Source organism: Ochotona curzoniae, unplaced genomic scaffold, assembly GCF_017591425.1.
Source record: "Ochotona curzoniae isolate NIBS_2020 unplaced genomic scaffold, NIBS_Ocur_1.0 scaffold_4506, whole genome shotgun sequence".
NCBI classification, from domain to species: Eukaryota; Metazoa; Chordata; class Mammalia; order Lagomorpha; family Ochotonidae; genus Ochotona; species Ochotona curzoniae.
In genome coordinates this window covers 20,225,267-20,243,537 of record NW_024467119.1, presented here as the reverse complement: position 1 = coordinate 20,243,537, position 18,271 = coordinate 20,225,267, and the positions used below count along the sequence as shown (strand labels likewise).

The following is an 18,271-nucleotide window of genomic DNA, read 5'->3' as shown; positions in this document are numbered from 1 at the left end:
TCATTACATCTGTTTGTATCAGCTCAGCTGCTCCTGCAATGGTTTTCCCTTTCACTCTCCATCTATCTTTTTGATTGATTAACAAAGATGTTTTTCCTGTAAAAAGTGAAAGGTAAAAGCAGAGCTATAGCAGCTGAGTCAGTACTGACAACTGCCAAACAGTGTTCCCATGGGGACTGGAGGAGCTTCTGAGGCCTAATAAACACGTGCACAGCTAAGATGCGGCTCTTGTCTTCTGCTTTCTCTCTCTCTCTCTCTTTGAATTGCTCTAGATCCTACCACTTTTTAAGGAGTATTCTGGGATATTTGGGTACGTGTATCTTCATTGTGTAATGTTTTCATTAAGAGAAGCATATCTGTCTCACCCAGCATTTACCATCTGTTACTAAAATATTTTAAATCCCTTCTTTTAGCTTTTTAAAAACACATTAGTACATTTTTAGTGTTTATGGTCACCCACTGTGCAGTGAAATAGCAAATCGTATTTCTCCTATCTACACTTTCTCTCCACTCTCTCCTTAGCGCAGACTTTTTAAAAAGTGAAAACAGACATAAAATAGCATTTTTTAAACTTTTATGGCACACACAAAAAAAGCTTTTATAGCACACATATAAATATATGCCTAAGGATAGAAACAGCTTACGCCAGGCCATGAATAGAAAATATTTTGGTTTATTAGGAAATGTTAAATGATTAACTCAGGTTGAAAGTATCCCTGTGAAAGTTGTAACTCAAAAGGTGATAGAAAATATAGATTTTAAGTTTTACCAACATTGCTCTTTTTGCATACAATTGAAAGGAATATGAACAATCACATGAGGTACTCATTGCATATGATTTATGAAAAACTTTGAGAGTAGCAGGTTGTGTGACAGAACCTGGCCTGGAACCTAAAGTGCTCGACTCTTTAGGCCTGACCATTCTGCCCCCTGACACCATTTATCTTCTGCTTTGCCAGGCAGACACTGTAAAGGCAAACAGTAGAAGCTTAGTTCTTTCCTGAAGTATTAGTGATGTCTTTACTAAGTGTGTATCGACTTCGTCTTTCCTGATAATAATAGTACGGAAGAGCCTATGTCAACCAGAATCATTTATTCATTTTCCTCAGGATGTAATTTACATTGCAAAGGCTGAATTTTTAATGTTTTCTTTGTAGGAACACATTTTTGTTAGTAACCTCATATATTATATGTATCTAAATTCTATAAAGTACTTTTTATTTGTATAGCACATAGTGAAATACAAAGTCAGTTTAAAAATATATTCCTATAGACAGTAGTCTATTCTTATTATCCCTGTAGGTCATGACACCATGTAAACATAAAACTGATAATGCTATATTAGTACTTTCCTAAGTCACATATGTGTGTAGTTCAATTATATATTTATTTATCAAAAAGATAGTTGGGTATATATGTGTATATGTATATATAGGAGATTTAAAAAGTTGGAAAATACATGTTATGGAAAATACCATACATGAATTTCATTCTTTTCTTTTCACCAAAATAAACTTACTTTAATTCCATCATTCATTATCTTTTTGAACTACTGTTTTTTTTTGTTAATATTTATTTATTTTTATTACAAAATCAGATATACAGAGAGAAGGAGAGACAGAGTGTAAGATCTTTCATCCAATGATTTACTCCCCAAGTGACCACAGCGGCTGGTGCTGCGCCAATCCGAAGTCAGGAACCAGGAACCTCCTCCAGCTCTCCCACACGGGTGCAGAGTCCCAAGGCTTTGGGCTGTCCGTGACTGCTTTTCCAGGCTACAGGCAGGATGGGAAGTGGAGCTGCTGGGATTAAAACCGGCACCCATATGGGATCCTGGCATGTTCAAGGCGAGGACTTTAGATGCTAGGCCATGCCGCCGGGCCCTGAACTACTCTTTAACAGTGCTACTGAATATGTGTTGAAATAATAATGAAAATCCTAAAGGAAAGTTCAGTTAAAAATAAAATGGAAAGTCATGAAGAAAACATTTGTCTTGGTTATCTATTTCTAGTTTAAAATAGTTAATCATAGTTTATTATCTAAATCAAGTTGTGTTTTTGACATAGATTTAAAATCTTATTGAGCAAATGCCTTAGATGTGAGAGCGAATGTGTTACATTAATACAGATATGGCAGATTTCTTAGTATAGGGTATTATTGACACCACAGTTAAAGATCAGCAGTCACCATATAACATAAATTGCTAGTACGTCCTCTTTCTTGCAGTACCTCACTATCTGAGTTGTGCGATTATGTGACTCAGGTAAAACCCAGCCCCAGCTGTCCGTGAGATCCAGCTTGTCCCTAGAGGGTGAGGGCTGGATGACCAGCAGCAGTGAGAGCCTGTCTACTGCTGGGGCTTCTGCAGCTTGGGACATGGAGCAAGGGAAAGGTGTGGGTCCCCTTGGGTGCCACTGTGGGTGCAGAAAAATTGTTTCTCTCCTCACTCAAATTGAACAGCTTCTGTCTGTGAGAGAAAAATACACTTTTTAAAAAAATTTATTTTTATTGGAAAGGCAGATATACATAGAGGAGGAGAAACAGAGAGGAAGATCCTCCTTCCAATGGTTCACTCCCCAAGTGAGTGCAACCGCTGGAGTTGAGCCAATCCAAAGCCAGGAGCCAGGAGCTCTTCTGGGTCTCCCATGCAGGTGCTGGGTCCCAAGGATTTGGGCTGTCCTTAACTGCTGTCCAGGCCACAAGCAGGAAGCTGAATGGAAAGCAGGGCAGCCAGGATAACAGCAGGTGGCCATATGGGATCCTGGGGTGTGCAAGGTGAGGAGCTTAACCATTGAGCCACCATGCCGGGCCCGAAAAATATACTTATAAGACGGTTCTTTAACATTGGAACTATTATCCCTATTTTGTAGTTGAGGAAAATAAGGATTGTAAAATAAATCGTACAGGTATGTATATTGTGCAAAATCACAGGTGTGTGTGTCACAAAATATAGTGGCTATGAAAGGGATTATAGTTAATTACCACTGTTTTTACCCTTTATTCTTTTACACCATTGCCTTTTATCATCAACCTTATGATATTCACAATCAATATAGTTCATCTGAATATAGTCTGATACAGTTCATCTGAGCAGTTCAATAGCATGCTATTTTTGCTATGGCAAGATTCCCTGACCATCAAACATTATCTGAGCACGTTTGTTCACAGAAAATAAATCTTGAATAGTGTGAAAATAAGAAAGAGCTGTGTATAGACAGTGTCCAAATTCAGTAGTACTGAGTATTTAGACTAATTTCCCTGGCTAAAATCTATGTAGATCTTAATTTTAGAGTACTTTGTGAAACACAGCACATTAAGCTTGTGTTCCCAAATAATGCCGGTTGTCTCACAAAGATTCTGTCTGCTGTGCTGCCAGGCCTCCTCTCACTGCTGCTCTGTGTTTCCCCTCTAGATAGAAGAGCTGGAGAAACAGCTAGTCCTCGCCAGCTCGGAGCTGACTGAAGCACGCAGCGAGCGCGACCAGTTTAGCCAGGAGTCCGGAAACCTGGACGATCAACTTCAAAAGCTGCTGGTAAGACTACACTCTGAGATAACGGACTAGCTTGATTCTGGGAAGCTTTTCACAAAAGTAGTTTCATTTACAAAAGGGCAGACTTTACAAAGTATTTGTGCATTACACAACAGACTGTCCTAGCCACTGTCCAAGTTTTGCACATAAAGATGTTCTGTGTACTCCATCGTTTGTCTCAGCAGTGCCTTTGTGGTGTTAGGCTTAAGAAGGGGCTGTTCAGACTGCCACATGGCTTCAGTTAGGTGCTGAAGTCATGTCACATGGTCATTGCAAAGCCAGGACACATTCAGAACACATGCAAATTGTGTATGTGGACATTGGATTGGATTGGAAGATTAGGGGATGGCATTGTGACACAGGCTGAGCATTTTCCTTATCCACAACTTGGGGCCAGAAGAGTCTTGGACTTTGGATTGTTTCAAGTTCCAGAATATTGCATATACATAATGTGCTACCACAGTGGGAAAATCCAAGTGTAAACACAAAATTCTTGGATGATGCCAACATACCTTCTTCACATAGCTAAAGGTGCTTTTACACATCACATGAGGCCAGTTGTAGAGCTTTCCACTTGTAAGTATCAAGTAAAGGATTAAAAATGTTCAGCTCTTGGAATACTTAGGATTTTCAGATTAAGCATGTACGGCTGCTCCTGAAGCAGCCTCTGCATGCTGAAAGCTGAAGGTGAGCGTGTCTGACATCCCGTGCTGCGCTGAAGCAGGATGTCCTCTCCGTCCTAGTTCTGCACTCCCAGTTTCTCCTCTCCCTGGTCCTGCCCATAAACTCTGCTACATTCAACGTTCCGAAACCTAGTACCGAGAATTTCCCTTACTCGCCAGTGACCTGCCCTCTCAAGCCCTACTGCCTCCCCCTCAAGACTGACCCCCAAGTTAGCTTCTGCTTTCCTTCCCAGCCCTTTCTTTCCCACTGCCCCAAGCAGACCACGCCTGTCCCTTCCTCACCTCTGCATCTCCACGTTCCAGAGGCATTTTGATACCTCAACTTGGACTCTCTGCTCTGCCTTAGAGTTGTTCCTCTAATAAAAGCCCCTTGCAGTGTCAGGTCTGTGTCTTCTGGCCCTGAGAAGTCCTTTGGAGGGTAGTGTGTCTTTGTCCCACCCTGAGACTGTGCAGTTTGGCTCATAGTGAACCCTCACTGTGAAATAGTTTTCTTCATAAGCCGACTGCTACTCCAGTCCCAGCACTGGCCACTGTTGTGCTATTTTTGAAGCATAGATTGAATTCCTGTACTTACTTAGAGTTTTCAGCATTTCCTTATTGCAGAAGCACATTTTAAGTGAAACAAAATGTCCAAAAATAGGATGGCCTTGTATCTACCATCTGCTGTATCTTCCTTTTCCCTCTTTATTATTTGAGGTCTAGTCCCTTGAGATTAACTTATAATGCTCAGAATATTAAGTATGCAGGCTGTTAACTTATTTTTCTAGGAAATAATCACTGTTAGTCTACCATTAATAAAGGACTTAATTTCTAAATGCAAAGGCTTCTCCAATCATGTAAAAATCCAAAGATGATAGAAGGAAAACAAGAATTTTACAATAGTTATGTAGCTCTAGGGGCACAAAGCGTTCTTGGCCTCTTTCAGGCAGATCTGCACAAGAGAGAGAAGGAGCTGAGTCTGGAGAAGGAGCAGAACAAGCGCCTGTGGGACCGGGACACGGGCAACAGCATCACCATTGACCACCTGCGGCGGGAGCTGGACGACCGCAACATGGAGGTGCAGCGGCTGGAAGCCTTGCTCAAGGCCATGAAGAGCGAGTGCCAGGGCCAGATGGAGCGCCAGGTCAGAGTCCACACACTTACGGGGTCTAATTAGAGCTACAGACTGTAAGCAACTGGTGAAAAACATGGTTTTTCTTCATATGTTTTTGACCATTCATGAAACTAAGCATGCTAGGTCTTATTTGTGTAGTGTCCAAAAACTAACTCCCATCCAATGACTTTTCATCTTCATCTAGAAATTGGTAACATAATCATTGCTTGTTTCTGCTGCAGAAGTCTCCAACATCAGGAAATCTATGGGCAGTACAGTTGAAGGGTTCTAAATGTGTTGCTTTTCCCTCCTAAGGAGACCTTTCCCCCTTTCCCTCCTTGATGATAGAAATTGAGTGCTCTGTTCCAGTGCATCAAAAGACAAATATGGACTGCTTTCTTCTTCTTTTTAAAGTTTACTTGACAGAGAATAGAGAGAGATCTTGCATCTGTTTGTTCATTTACCAATTGTCCACAATAGCTAAGGGTAGTCCAGGCTGAAGCAGGGACTGCATCTACGTGGGTGGCCGGGACTCAAGTACTTGGGCCATCACTGCTGCCTCCCAGGGTACAAATCATCATGAAGCTGAATTGGAAGGAGGCACTCTGATATGGAATGCAAGCACTGAAACAAAAAGCATCCCACATAACTGTAAGTTACCCCAAATGTGAAAGTAAATCAGAGGGACCAGTCTTGGTTTTGCCCAAGGCAAAACCTATTAGCTGGTCTAATTTGAGCAAGATGAAGGAAACACAATGAAAGGAGCCAACTAGAAGTTTGAATCTTGCTGCTAAGGCAACACAATTGAGCAGGAATGTGGGTTGGGAAAAGCCACTGTTAATTTTATCCTAGGATGGAATTCAGGAAGAGGCAGGAGGGAAGCAGAAAGTAAAAGCAGTTATCTTGATTCCTAGGGCTGTTTCCCTCCATTACCACAGTTATCTTTGTCTTAAGCAGCAGAGAAGACATCCGCAGAAAAAATATCCCCAGTGCCCGACTCTTAGAAGCCATCATGGAGCAGCATTATTTAGGACTCTGCCACCTTGGCCCAGTTAATATTTGTCTGCCTTATACATGATGTTGCTGTAGAATTCTGCAGTCAGACTATTTGAGGTGCTGGTGGTGTGTTACAGCAGGTTAAGCCTCTAGTTGCAACACAGGCATCCCTTATCAGAGTGCAGGTCTGAACCCAGGGTCTCCACTCCTGCTCTGGCTCCTTACTAATGCACCCATAAAGGCACAAGTATCTGGACCTGTGCCATCCATGCAGGAGAACAGTATAGAGTTCCAGGCCCCTGGCTTCCTCCTGGCCAGCCCGGCTGTTGTGGCTGCTTGGGGAGTAAACCAGCAGATAAATGCTCTCTCTCCCCACCCTTGTCTTTCCCACTCTGGGTGTTAATCTGTCTTCCAAATCAATCAATCTTTTTATTTTAAAAAAGAATTAGAGCTATTCCAGCTAGATGTGATGCCATTTGTGACTTCACACTTTTGAGTTAGCTTGATACAACTCTTAAGGTTGACTATATTTACCCTCCGAAATCCATGAATTCTGTTTCCTTTGACAATCAGATGGCAGCCATTCAGGGGAAGAACGAAAGTCTAGAAAAAGTGTCCTCCTTGACCGCACAGCTGGAGTCCACCAAGGAGATGCTACGCAAGGTGGTGGAGGAGCTGACCGCCAAGAAGATGACGCTGGAGAGCTCCGAGAGGACCGTGTCGGACCTGACCACGTCCCTCCAGGAGAAGGAGCGGGCCATCGAGGCCACCAACGCCGAGATCACCAAGCTCCGCTCCCGGGTCGACCTCAAGCTGCAGGAGCTGCAGCACCTGAAGAATGAAGGGGATCACCTCCGAAACGTGCAGACGGAGTGTGAGGCCCTCAAGCTGCAGATGACCGAGAAGGACAAGGTGATTGAGATCTTGCGACAGCAGATTGAAAACATGACACAGCTGGTGGGCCAGCACGGACGGACTGCCGGCGCGATGCAAGTCGAAAAGGCTCAGCTGGAGAAAGAGATTAATGACCGTAGGTTGGAGCTACAGGAATTTAAGGTCAGGAGAATTTTGCAGTAGTTAAGCTTCTGAAATATTTATTTTTCCATAAACAAATCTGACCTAATGTACTAGAAATGCCTGTGAGCCCTATGGCATTTGAAGCTATTTTTGTCTTTGTTTATATTTGTGTTTTGAGGTGAGGGACCCCAGGCCAGATTCCAAAAAGAAGGATGGCCTAAAAATGGTTCACAATCACAAGTAAAAGAAAAGAAAATGCAGCTTCAAGATGGCCTTGCTGGTCTCCTGGTTGGCAGCACTGCCTCCCTTCCTGAGAGGCTGCTGCTTGAACCTCAGCTCTCAGCACTCAGGAGCTGTAGAGCTTTGGCATATTCCCTGGAACTTGGCTTTTCTGTTTGTGTATCTGCTGAACAATTAAATTAAACCCCTCACAACCTTGTTGGGTTACTGTTAGGTTTACACCATATTTATCAAGGACTTAATCTCATTCCTGGCCGAAATAAGATATGTAGTGTATCTTGGTTTTTACAGATGAGAAAAGGAAAGCAGAGGCTGTGTAATTGCCTGCGAGCAGCAGTGCCTGGGTTTTGCCCTGGAAGTCTGTGAGCAGCTATGGCCATGCAGTGGCTCCCAGAGAGAACCACATCACCTGAAAGCTTGTCAAGCACATCCCGCTGAGCCCCACCCCCAGGTTTTCTCATTCAGTAGGGCCACAGTGAGGCTTCTAACAAGTGCCCTGATGATATGGGTCCTGTATCCCCATAGATGGCACATTAAGTTCTGGGTCAGAGTGCCACAGGGTGTGGGTCCCCATGATGGGAGGCCGACATAGGCTTCTGAGATTACTGAGGGCTTGAAACGGGTGCAGTAGGGGCCAGCACAATAGCCTATTGGTTAGATCTTCGCCTTGTATTTACCAGGATCTTATATGAATGCCTCTTTGTGTCCCAGCTGCTCCACTCCCCATTCAGCTCCCTGTTTGTGCAGTTTGTGGCCTGCACCTGCATGGCAGACCCAGAGGAAGTTTCTGGCTCCTGGCTTTGGATCGGCTTAGCTCTGACCATTGCAACCACTTGGGGAGTGAATCACTGGATGGAAGATCATTTTCTCCATCTCTCCTTCTCTCTGTAAATCTGCCTTTTCAATAAAAATATATTAATTTTAAAAAAGGAAAGAAATGGGCACAGTGTGGGCAAAGAGGAGGAAAGGAAGGGCTCCCGACAAGGGGCAGAAACTCAGTCCGTAGTCCAGCCTAGAGACGGGGTCGTGAGACAGGGAACATGGGACCGGCCGTGCGGCAGGCAGATGGTCTAGCATCAGTACATTAAAGGAGCCGAGAGAAGGAAAACATCATTTTTTAGTTCCTCACAGCCACAACAAAGGTGAGTCTAAAGCTGCTGGAGCTTTTTTGTGGCAGCCTCGAAGCCTGTGACATGTCTGGCTGAGGCGAGGGGAGTGCTTGTGCTCCTCAGCCTTGAGGCTGGCAGCCGTTAGCATGGCTGTTCTGGAGGGGCTCAGCGGGGCCCAGAGTGTTGCTGAGGGCCTGCTATGTCCAAGCCCATCATAGTACTGAGACAAGCCTGGGGGCCCAGCTGATGAGCCACAAGCTTGTTAGGTGTTTATCACTGCTAAGAGTCAGATTGCGCTGGATGGTTTTATATTTAAGGTCAGTAGGCCTTAATTTGGAGGGGGCGATCTGATGACCAAAGAAAGCCAATTTCTTTCCACATAGCATTTAGTTGGAAGGATCTAGTTCTGTTCTGTCCACTAAAAGTATGATTTGAGCCACTTATTTAATTTTAATCTTTTTAGTAGACACATTTTCATGTTTCTTATATATAAAAACAATTTTAATATGTGGAACTCAATATAACTAAAATATGCTTTTTATATTATACTCAATATAGCAAATTGTAGAGATTGTGTACATTCTTGTTTTATTTAGTCTTTGGAATCTGGCAGGTATTTTACACTGATAGCATGTCTCAGTTAAGATTAGCGACTGGGTCCCAGTGCAGTAGCGTAGCAGCTGAAGTCCTTGCCTTGAATGCGCAAGGATCTCATATCGCGCTGGTTCTAATCCTGCCATCCCTGCTTCTCATCCAGCTCCTTGCTTGTGACCTGGGAAACAGTTGAGGACAGTCCAAAGCCTTGGGACCCTGCACCCACGTGTGAGATCTGGAAGAGGCTCCGGTTCCTGGCTTCAGATTGGCTCAGCTCTGGCTGTTGTGGTCACTTGGGGAGTGAACCAATGGATGGAAGATCTTCCTCTCTGTCTCTCCTCCTCTCTGTATATCTGACTTTGCAATAAAAATAAATCTTTTTTTTTTTTTTTAAAAAAAAGGTTAGCCACCATTGGAAGTGCCCAGCAGTCACTAGGCTACTGTATTAGACAAGGCAGATCCAGACCCTGGGAAGAGAGGGCTCCTTCCAGAAGAGCATCCAGCAGAGGGAGAACTATCATCCTGCTGGGAAGGGAGGCCGGCTGGGGCTCAGTGAGGCCCGGCTGAAATGAGCTGGGGAGAGCCTGGCAACACAGCAGGGCCTGTCACAGAAGGAGGGTCAGGAGAACTCTGCGGCAAAAGGCCTCCGGGCAGAAGGAGCGGGGAGGGGTGCTGCTCCGTGAATCTGCAGAAGCATGCCAATTAGAATTGACCGCATTCACATATATGCCCTGCTCTTTCCAGCAGACCAACCTGGCCTCCGCGAACCACCCCAGTCTAAAGAGGCCACACTAGGGATCTCTGTCCCCATTCTGCACCTCAGTGTACGCTCACCAGCACTCGTGCCTACACACACCACTTACTCTTCATGCAGGAGTCAGGGCTATATTTTTAGAACATTTTATTATACCATTCCCATAATCACAACTGTTCAGTAACTTCCTTTATAAATTTGTCTTTTTAAAGATGTGTTCTATTTATTTGGAAGGCAGAGCGCCAGTGAGAGGAGACAGAGAAAGAGGTCTTCTATCTGCTTGTTCACTCTCCAAATAGCTGCAACAGCTGAAGCTGGGCCAAAGGCAGGAGCGGGAACTCTAGGTTCCGTGTGGGTGATAGGGGCCCAAGCACTTAGATCATCTTCTGTGGCTTTTCCAAGCACGTAAGCAGGGAGCTAAGATTGGAAGCGCAACAGCTGGGACTCAAACCATCACTCTGATTTGGGATGTTTAATCATTGACGCAGTACTAATTCCCGGTTCCGTTCAGCGTGAACGCTCACATCCTCACATCTTGAGCCCAGCTTGAGCCCAGCTTGACCCCGTGGCTCCCTCTCTGAGTCCATCTTCCATTGCTTCCCAAGCTCACTGCCCCAGCCCTCCCTACCGCCTCACTGTTCTCCCGCAGAGGCCTGTTCCAGAAGCCTGCCCATCCTCCAGCTTTCCTTGTGCCTTGTTCTTCACCTTGTTAGGTTTCTTCTCAAATGCAGTCTCATCAGAAGGGTTTTTCTGACAACCCAGGTGGATGACTCTCCAGGACTCAGCAGTTGTACTTGTGTCTGTGATGCATCACAGTGAACAGATAGGAGGCAAAATCGGCAAAAGAAAAAGCGCATGGAGTACTGTCCCGAGCAAGCTGGCGCAAGTTTTCAGGAGTCCTCTCCCAGCAGAGCTGCTCAGGCCACGCTTCATTCCCCTTGCAGGGAGCCATGCTGCCTCCTGTCCAGTGCTGCCAACCAGACACTAAAGACGACATACCCAGGGTGCTTACACTGAGGGGTGGACACGTAGGCATCCTCTGCCTGGCTTAGAGTCAGCCAGGAGAAAGCAGGTGCAAACCACATGCTCATGCTAACATTTGTGGCACAGTGAGCCACTCTTCACTATGATGGGAGCGCTCCTAAGATCCAAGTTCCCAGAGACCAGCCAAGACCAGCATGGTGGGAAAAGCTTAAAAAACTCAAGTTAGCTCTTTCCTTCAGCACACCAGCTTATCTCAAGTAGCAAGCAGGCTCACTTTCTTTGTCTGTTTTTAACTCCTCATCTCTTCTCTCATCCGAGAGATTAACTGTTTGTTGTCTGTCTCCTATTCCTAGAAGACATAAGGATAAAAGCACTGGGATCCAGGGTCAGGCAAGCGTGGTGCTGAGGTTGCTGATGCTCAGCTTAGTCCCTGCTGGCTCTGCCCTGGTCCTAGCTCTGCACCTCTGTCCTTATTGTGCCTTCCACAAGAGCAATGCTCAATGTGCAGGTTATGAATGAGTGAGTGAAGAATAGGAACAAAGAAGAGTTGTGGCAAATGATACTGGGACTCCCAAGATTAAAAAAATACTAAAAACACTCCCTTTTCCCTCCCCATTTAGTATGTTTGCCTTATGATAAAATATAAATTTAGTGTCCTGAGAAATAATAAGATTGTCTCTATAATACTGATAGAGCAATTGTAACTAGTACACGTCTGTATCTTTTCCTTCTTTCTCTGTCTTTTGTATTTCTCTGTGCTTAGATTTTAAAAGATAAAAAAGATGCGAAGATCCGGGAGCTTGAGGCCAGAGTGAGTGACCTGGAACTGGAGAAGGTGAAGCTGGTGAACGCAGGCTCGGAGCGGCTCCGTGCCGTGAAGGACATCAAGCAGGAGCGAGACCAGCTGTTAAATGAAGTGAAGACCAGCAGGAGCGAGTTAAACAACCTTTCAGGTGTGTGGCTTCAGTTCAGGGTCTACTCCATTGCACTTGCTGTCCGTGAAGTCCGGGGTGGATTCTAGCAGTTACAAAAGGTGTTGTGTGTGCCATGCAAGGACACACAGTTGGGCTGCCCGGAGCAGCGACTCAGGGTCTGAAATCCTCCTCCTCCTCCTCTGTGACTTTAGCATGGGCTCCCAGAGAGCATCAGCCAATCCTCAGAGCCTGGGAGATCTTAAACTGAGTTACCAACAGAAAGGTAGGCTATCCAGATCCCAGGTTCCCAGAAGGATAGTAGGTGTTCAGCATAAATCATGGTGTTTTTTTTTTTTGCTTTGTTTTGTTTTTAAAATTTATTATTTTTTTTATTGGAAAGTCAGATATACAGAGAGAAGGAGAGGCAAAGAGGGGGATTAACTCCATTGATTGATTCTCCAAATGGCCACAACAGCCAGAGATGAGCCAATTCAGAGCCAGGAGCTTCTTCTGGATCTCCCATGCGGGTTAAGGGTCCCAAGGCTTTGGGCTGTTCCTGACTGCTTTCCCAGACCAGAAGCAAGGAGCTGGATGGAAAGTGGGGCTGCTGGGATTAGAAGTGGTGGCCATATGGGATCCTGGGTGTACAAGGCGAGGACCTCAGCCACTAGGCTACTGTACCAGGCCCTAAAGCATGTGTTTTTATGACAGTTGAAACCTGGAGTCCTTTAAGTCATAGCTTCATTAAAAGTTGCATAGTAAAGCATCACATATAAATTGACTTAACAAAATATTGAAAGGGAAAATTCTGATAGTATAGTATGTCCTTACGGTACAATATGAAACACCCTGGCTCATGACTGATGTAATACAATGTTATATACTTCCCATGTACACATGTCCATGAGTATATAATATCCCCCTTACATATACTGTCAGTGATTGCTGAGCAATTATTATGCCAAATATCAGGAGAGGCCCTAGAGACACCACAGTGAAGCAACAGTCTAGTGGAGAAGCAGTCACACTTAGAATTGGGTGAGAGGGCACCAATGCAGTGGCTCAACAGGCTAATCCTCTGCCTGCAAGCATCAGTACCCCATATGGGTACTGGTTCATGTCCTGACTGCTCCAGTTCCCATCCAGCTCTCTGCCTATGGCCTGGGAAAGCAGTCAGGCTGGCTCAAGTTGTTGGAATGTGGGAGACCGAGAAGAGGCTCCTGGTTCCTGGCTTCAAATCAGGTTGGCTACAGTTGTTGAGACCATTTCAGGAATTAAGCAGCAGATGGAAGATGCCTTTCCTTCTCTCTGTAAATCTGCCTTTCCAATAAAAATACATATTTAAAAATTAAAAGGAGTGGGTCACAGTACAGAGGGTGAATACCGTGTGTCTTCTTGGTACAGATACCAAAGGATGGAGAATTAGTCTCCTATAGGAAATGACATGGGTTCTAGATTTATAAGAGGGAAAAGAAGTTGGCCTGCAGATGATAGTGAAATACAGAATAGTGAATATGGGCAGCCGAGGAGTAAGCTTAAGGTGGCACAGACATGCACCAATTACAATGTTTAGGGAAAGATAATGAATAATGAATAGATAAAGAAAGAAGTTACACTCAGATTGCAAGCTCCCTGGAAATGTGTGTAAAATCTAGTTTGTGTAATAAATGGAGGTGTAACTAGGTTCTCTTCTAGCTCTGAAATCCTCTGATCACTATTTACAAATCAAGTAGATATCATATCAATAGAATAGAAAAAAATAACCATCTGTTCTTATCATCTGTGTAGAGGACTATGAAGTCTTAAAAAGGAATTTTCGAAACAAAAGTGAAGAAATGGAAACGACTACAAATAAACTTAAAATGCAATTGAAATCTGCACAGTCTGAACTTGAACAAACACGGAATACCCTGAAGACTATGGAAGGGTCCGATGGCCATGGTATGCTCTGTCACACCTTTGTAGAATTCTGTTCTCAACCCTTGTGATGCGTATTTGATGTGAATTTTTAAAACACAAACCCAGATGCATTGTCTACCCTCTCTTCACAGTGCCAGATAGTGTGAGAAATGTACAGCAGCAAGTGTTAATGATGGGTTTTAATGTAACAGTAGTTCTCAGTTTTTTTAAAAAAGGGAATTGCCATGTGCTTAATACTATCCCTAATGTATCAGGATCTTTATTTTCATTTTATATATAAGAATTATACCTTGGGCGCCAGTACTGAGGTATAGTAAATTAAACTACCACCTGCCGGTGGCCTGCATTCTATGTGGGTGCCAGTTCCTGTCATGGCTACTCCACTTCCAGTGCAGCTCCTTGCTAATGTGGGAGAGCAGCAGAAGAAGACCCAAGTGCCTGGACTCCCACAGCCATGTGGGAGACCGGAAAGAAGCCCCTGGCTTCAGACCAGCCCAGCTTCGGTCATTTCAGCCATCTGGGAAGTGAACCAGCAGATGGAAGATCACTTTCTCTTTTTCCCTCTCTCTATATAACTTTGCCTTTAAAATGAATAAATAAATCATTATAAAAAGGAAAAGTTAAGAACTAAACTTGTTAGTAAGAAATCAAACCTTTTATTCTCTGTAATTTTTTTAGGATGTTCCTTAATGTATTTATGTGAAAGTTGAGAGAGAGGAGGAGAGCAGGTGAAACAAATCTTCCATCTTCTAATTTGCTCCCTAGGTGCCACAACAGCCAAGCCCGGGGTGGGCTGAAACTTGGAGCCCAGAGCTCAAGTCTAATAGAGATAACAGAGATCAGCTACGTAAGCCATAATCTGCTCTTGCTAGGATTCGCTCGGTCAGAAGCAGAGCACACTCAAAGCACAGTGTCTGGGCCATGGGCCATGGACATCCCAAGCAGCCTCTTCACTGCTGAGCCAGACACACACCTCTAGGAGTTGATCTGTAACTAATGCTGCACTTTCTGTTTTCATCATAACCTCTAGGTAGTTGTCAGACCTGACTCAGAGCAGTAGCATTTTCAAACTGTCTTAGTTGATTTAAGAAAAATCAGAGCGTCTTCTAACTTTGAGTTTCCAAGCAAGATAACCATCATGTTTTTACAGTGACCTGCCATGTCTTCAGTATTCAGTGCTTTCTGCTCACCTGGAACATTCTAATCCTATCACTAGTTTAAAATCATCATATATATATGCTTATGCTGAACAGTTTGGCTGCTGAAACAATACTGAGTTCCAAACATTTAATCATGAGAATGAAAATTGTTTAGTTTGCAATACAACCAGAATTTTTAAAAAAGATTTATTCATTTTTATTGCAAAGTCAGATATACAGAGAAGAGAAGAGACAGAGATGAGGCTCTTCTGCCTGTTGATTCACTACCCAAGTGACCACAATGGCTGGAGCTGAGCCAATCTGAAGTCAGGAGCCAGGAGTTTCTTCCTGGTCTTCCATGTAAGTGCAGAGTCCCAAAGCACTGGGCCATCCTCAACTGCCTTCCCAGGCCACAAGCATGGAGTTGGATGGAAGCGGGGCTGCCAGGATTAGAGCTGGTGCCCATATGGGATCCCAGCGTGTTCAAGGCAACGACTTTAGCTGCTAGGCTACTGCGCTGGGACCTAGAATTAAAAAAAAAAAAAAAACCCATTGGGCCCGGCGCGATGGCGCAAGTGGTTAAAGGTCCTCGCCTTGCACGCCCAGGATCCCATATGGGCGCCGGTTCTAATCCCGGCAGCCCCGCTTCCCTTCCAGCTCCCTGCCTGTGGCCTGGGAAAGCAGTCGAGGACGGCCCAAAGCTTTGGGAACCTGCACCCGCGTGGGAGACCCATGAAAGAGGCTCCTGGCTTCGGATCGGCATAGTATCGGCCTGTTGCGCTCACTTGCATGGGGAGTGAATCATCGGACGGAAGATCTTCCTCTCTGTCTCTCCTCTCTGTATATCCGCCTTTCCAATGAAAAAATAATAAAAATAAATCTTAAAAAAAAACCCATTGATTGTTGATGTCTTATATGCTATTCTACATTAATTTCTGAAATTAACTTAGTAAAATTATACTATACATTGTTCTTTATGTGACTATATTTTAGTGTACATATTTCTCATATAAGTATGAATTTGACAAAATTGGAAGATGATTTTCTTTTTTAAAAAAAGGCTTATTTTATTTTCATTTGAAAGTCAGATATACAGAGAGGAGGAGAGACAAAGAGGAAGATCTTCCATCTGTTGATTCATTCCCCAAGCGGCCACAATGGCTGGAGCTGAGCTGATCCAAAGCCAGGAGCCAGGAGCCTCTTCTGGATCTCCCATGTGGGTGCAGGGCCCCAGGGCTTTGGGCCATCCTCATCTGCTTTCCCAGGCCACAAGCAGGGAGTTGGATGGAAAGCAGGGATGCCAGGGTTAGAACCGGCATCCATATGGGATCCTTGCTCATGCAAGGCGAGGACTTTAGCCATTAGACTACCAGGCCAGGCCCAATTTTCTAATATTGTTTCTATGGGAAATGTGACACAATGTCATGGTCAGTGGCAAAACAACCATGAGACTTCATTTGTATTGCCAAACTCAAAACCTCTGAATAGTTGCTAGAAATTATTATATCCCAACTTGGAGATATCTTAAGATTTTTTTTTTATCTTGCCTTTGAAAACTGCCAGGTGCCTTGGGAAATCTTTTTATATATAAAAAGATTCTTCTGGGTCTCCTACATGGGAACAGGAACCCAGTGACTTGAGTCATCCTCTGCTGCTTTGTCAGGCCATAAGCAGGGAACTGAACTGCAAGTGCAGAAGCTGGGATACAGGCCAGTGCCCATGTGGGATATCATTGCCCGTATAAGATACTAATGCCACAGGCTGATGATGAGCCTACTGTACCACCATGCCAGCCCCACCTTGGAGTGTTATAATTGTCACCTTCTCAAAAAGTTTAACCATCAAATTTCAGTAGCTTCTCAGAATTTATGAACTTTAAAAGCAAGAGCATTGGTTGGTATCATGGTGCAGATGATGCCAGCATCCCCATAGGCATCGCTGTGCTACCTCAGGGCTACCTGACTATGCTACGTCTGATCCAGCGCTCTGCCAACGCACCTGTTATGGCCCTTTGGGAAGTAACCAGTGAATTTCTTTGTGACTTTCCCTGTCTCTGTAACTCTGTCAAACAAACAAATGCATAAAATTATCTATTTTTTAAAAAAAATTCTTTAATTCCTTTTTTCCCAGCTATGAAAGTGGCCATGGGAATGCAAAAGCAAATCACAGCCAAAAGAGGTCAGATAGACGCCCTGCAGAGCAAGATACAGTTTCTGGAAGAGGCTATGACAAACGCAAATAAGGTGAGTTTGTCCTCAGAGTCGGGGAACCAACACGCTCCCTGGTAACAGTCACGCCAAGCAGAAATTCACAGAGCAATGGAGACTAAGGAGCGTTTGTTTCTTACTGAGGGAATGAGGATGAGTTCATGAAGGACATATGAGCAGGATTTTAATCAGTTGTAACTTAGGGGCCAGCGCAGTGGCATGGCACACTAATCCTCTGCCTTTGGCACCTGCACCCATATGGTCCTGCGTGTTCCACTTCTGATTCAGCTCCCTGCTAATGGTGTGGGAAATCCTTGGGCCTCTGCACCCATGTGAGAGACCCAGAAGAAACTCCTGGCTCCTGACTTCAGACTAGCCTAGTTCTGGCCATAACAGCTGTTTGGGATTGAAGCAGCAGATAGAAGATCTATCTTTGTGTCTCTTCATCTCTCTCTGTCTGTAGTTCTTTCAAGTAAGGTAAATAAATCATATGTATATACACACACATATCATATATATATACAGTGTGACCCAGAATTTTGCATAGCGTGGTACCTTCTAGGAGCACAAACACAGTTATTTCAATTTTACAGATTCCATCAAAGATATGTTAAGCCTAGAAAGAAGTAATAGTACAAGAAGTGACGGGAACCAGATAGAGTAAATAGTGACAGTTCTGACTACTCGCAGCTCCAGTGCAGAATTGCTGTTATCTGGTTCAGCAGTCTTACATACAGGTTTAGCTTTTCACCATTTCTCAGCATCTGCATCAGCAGGTTGTTTTTCTGTTTTCCTCCTCTAATTGTAGGAGAAGCATTTCTTGAAGGAAGAAAAGAGTAAGCTCAGCCAGGAGCTGAACACTGTCGCGACCGAAAAAAACAAGATGGCGGGGGAGCTGGAAGTTCTGAGGTCTCAGGAGCGCCGGCTGAAGGAAAAGGTGGCCAATATGGAAGTGGCCCTAGACAAGGTAGTCACTAACCAAACCCAGAAAGGAATCATCAGCTAAATGCTTGCTCCCCGGTGGGATGGTTCTGAAGGAGAGCTCTGCATGTCAGGAACTGGACTCTGTCACTTTGCGTTGTATCTCATCCA

The 18,271-nt window shown here is 44.3% G+C and overlaps 1 protein-coding gene across 1 annotated transcript in view; it reads left to right on the top strand.

The window, feature by feature from the left end:
* The window catches only part of CCDC158 (coiled-coil domain containing 158), a 55,739-nt gene that overhangs the window by 18,816 nt on the left and 18,652 nt on the right, over positions 1–18,271 (top strand). The window contains exons 9-15 of the mRNA XM_040966800.1: positions 3,413–3,532; positions 5,138–5,335; positions 6,875–7,357; positions 11,763–11,952; positions 13,702–13,854; positions 17,103–17,215; positions 17,988–18,146. Of these exons, the coding sequence (XP_040822734.1) occupies positions 3,413–3,532; positions 5,138–5,335; positions 6,875–7,357; positions 11,763–11,952; positions 13,702–13,854; positions 17,103–17,215; positions 17,988–18,146 (1,416 nt within the window). The remainder of the gene's footprint in view (positions 1–3,412; positions 3,533–5,137; positions 5,336–6,874; positions 7,358–11,762; positions 11,953–13,701; positions 13,855–17,102; positions 17,216–17,987; positions 18,147–18,271) is intronic.